General features: G+C 39.0%; 1 protein-coding gene across 4 annotated transcripts in view; it reads left to right on the top strand.

The window, feature by feature from the left end:
- The window catches only part of LOC138025980 (myosin heavy chain, clone 203-like), a 14,479-nt gene that overhangs the window by 3,944 nt on the left and 8,035 nt on the right, over positions 1-2,500 (top strand). For all 4 annotated transcript variants that reach the window (XM_068873139.1, XM_068873138.1, XM_068873137.1 and 1 more), the window contains 2 exons: positions 252-407; positions 2,431-2,500. The exon at positions 2,431-2,500 is cut by the window's right edge and continues 8 nt beyond it. In XM_068873139.1, the coding sequence (XP_068729240.1) occupies positions 252-407; positions 2,431-2,500 (226 nt within the window). The remainder of the gene's footprint in view (positions 1-251; positions 408-2,430) is intronic.

The raw sequence follows: 2,500 nt of genomic DNA, 5'->3' as shown, positions 1-2,500 counted from the left end.
CTTTTATCGGTTTCTCGCGCTTAGAACATGCACAGGTCGCCCAGGAGCACACACAATACCCAACCTTTCACATAGGAAGCGCTAGCGTCTCCTTTGTCGACTCAATTAACATCATGTTAATTATAAATGCTAATTTAAATTAACTACATTATTAAGGTGGATGAAGTTATTTCTTAAGATTAATAATATTCATATTAATATTTGTAATTGATGTTAATGACTATTCGCGCCTCTATATTAATTTATGATAGGAAAACTTCTCAAGATACCAAGAAGACTTCAAAATGATGCTGAATTCGTCCGAGAAACGATTAATCACCATGATTTCCGATATTGGGGTCCAAGTTAACGAGACTGATCAAAAACTGCGGGCCACCGGAATTGCATTTACAGACAAAATTCAGAAGGTATTCAGAATTGTGTACTAATATTAAATCGTCAATTTATTTACGTCTCAAGCCTAAAAAACCTAACACAAGAGGTCTACTCATCCTTGGTTTGCATCCACGAGATGAGGAGACGGCCATGTTGATGTACAAAACAATAGAAAATGGCCCCACAAGTTTTGCATAATAATAGAGTCACCCTTTCCAAAACGACATTTTAATGCAGTTCTATACACCAACAAGGCCACCGTGACGTCAGATTCAAACGATCAATTGGCCAATGAAGGGTTGGTTTCTATAGAAACTGTGGTCTCCCTGCGGTCGTTGGGGAGCCAGTGAAACAAGAAAATTTGCTTTTGTCAAACGAGTTGTTTTTAAATTAACCACCGCTTGAAAAATTCGTGATCCGGCTGACGTTTCAAGCGTTAGCCCTTCGCCGTCAGACCGAAAATGAGGAATTGAAGAAAATGAATCGAGGAGACTGAAAATAAACTCAAAGCAAAGTTTCTGTAAGGAAGATCAATTCAAACTCTGGTTTTTTTGCGAAAAAAGAAAGGAAAGTACACAAAGAGAACCTGTTGCTGACGAGTAGAAAAGCGACATCTATTCTAGGGCCGAGTCCGCCGGAGAATCACGAAGCCTGTGCTCTCCACTCCACTACCCCTGCTCTACCCCTACACTACCCCTGCTCTCTTGTACACCCTACTCACCGAAACCAACACCCGTGTCTCTAGAAACTGTCTGCTAACGAGAATAAACGGAAAAAATGGACTGATTTACTCCAGGGGGAGGTTCCATCAAACACTGTCAACCAATCTGGCATCTGCTCTAGTGATCTTATACTATTTTTCTGTAGGGCCATTAGGTCCGTACTTGAATACTCATGTCAATTATTTCACAGTTGTCTCCCCTGTTGCCTGTCTGATGAAATCGAGCGCATTCAGCGACGCGTCATGCGCATCATCTCTCCTGATCTTAAGTACAGCAGTGCGCTGAGAGAACCAGGGATTCCAACACTATGATAAAAAAGAGAGACTGTCATGTGATCTTTTCAAAGACATAATGCATAATAAGGACCATAAGCTGGCAAGTCTCCTTCCACCCAAGAATACCAATTGCAGATATTTACGATCAATAAGAACTTTTAACACGCCTTTGTGTAAAACAGATCGGTTTAAGAAATCTTTCATGATCAGCCATAGTCTTAAAATGTAGACCATAATTCTTTCAATTTTTTATTGTACTTGTAATTTTTTTTTAATCTTCAATTCTTAATAGTTTTTTGCACTTAATTGAATTATGGTTTTTATATTTATCATAATGTATTATAGTGTAGTTAACAATTATTCCATGAGCGCGCGTTGGATATGAGATGGTAAATAGCCAACGAGGCGCGTAGCGCCGAGTTGGCTATAACCACTCTCATATCCAACAAGCGCGAATGGAATAATTGTTTTACTAAATTCCTTAAACTACAAAAGTTTAGAAGTACGAAATACGAGCAAAAAAATCGAGAAAATCCTAGCGAAATCGAAAAAAGTTGATGAAGATTCGATGTTGTGTAATACCTCGTGGTCAGACAGACGCAGGCTCATTACAAAAACATTTCTTACCTTTTCGCGTATCTCTAAGCTTCGAAAGTGATCCAAACTTTTCACAAAAACGTTTTTCTTTTGCTTTATACCGAAAGAAATTTCGCTTTCTGGCGTAAACGTTTTTAGTTTAGCAACGCTAAGCGCAATCATTTACCATATAAGGTCAAACGAAGGTATATGAGCTGATAACCGAGATTGAGTGAACCAATCAGAGCACGAGAATTGCATTATCCGAGGTTGAGAATTTAATAATATTTATTACCGCGTAATCCAGTCTTCGGACTGCGAGGTGACTTTATCTAATAAACGATTTATCTATCTAATCAACGGTCTCCCACCGCAGAGAGGCGCCTACGTTACTTGCCTCTCGAGTTTGCCTTTTGTTACTGTTGAACTAAACTGCGACATCTGTTGAAAGGTCAATTTGGTGTTCTCTCCTGTTTTGTCAGATAAAAAGCAGTTTGAATGACCTTAGAGACAAAGTCCACTCAAGAGAACAAAGAATAAACCAAACAATCG

This window comes from Montipora capricornis, chromosome 12 (genome assembly GCF_036669925.1).
Source record: "Montipora capricornis isolate CH-2021 chromosome 12, ASM3666992v2, whole genome shotgun sequence".
NCBI classification, from domain to species: Eukaryota; Metazoa; Cnidaria; class Anthozoa; order Scleractinia; family Acroporidae; genus Montipora; species Montipora capricornis.
Note: the sequence above shows the minus strand (reverse complement) of the source record. Positions and strands in the feature narration are given on the sequence as shown.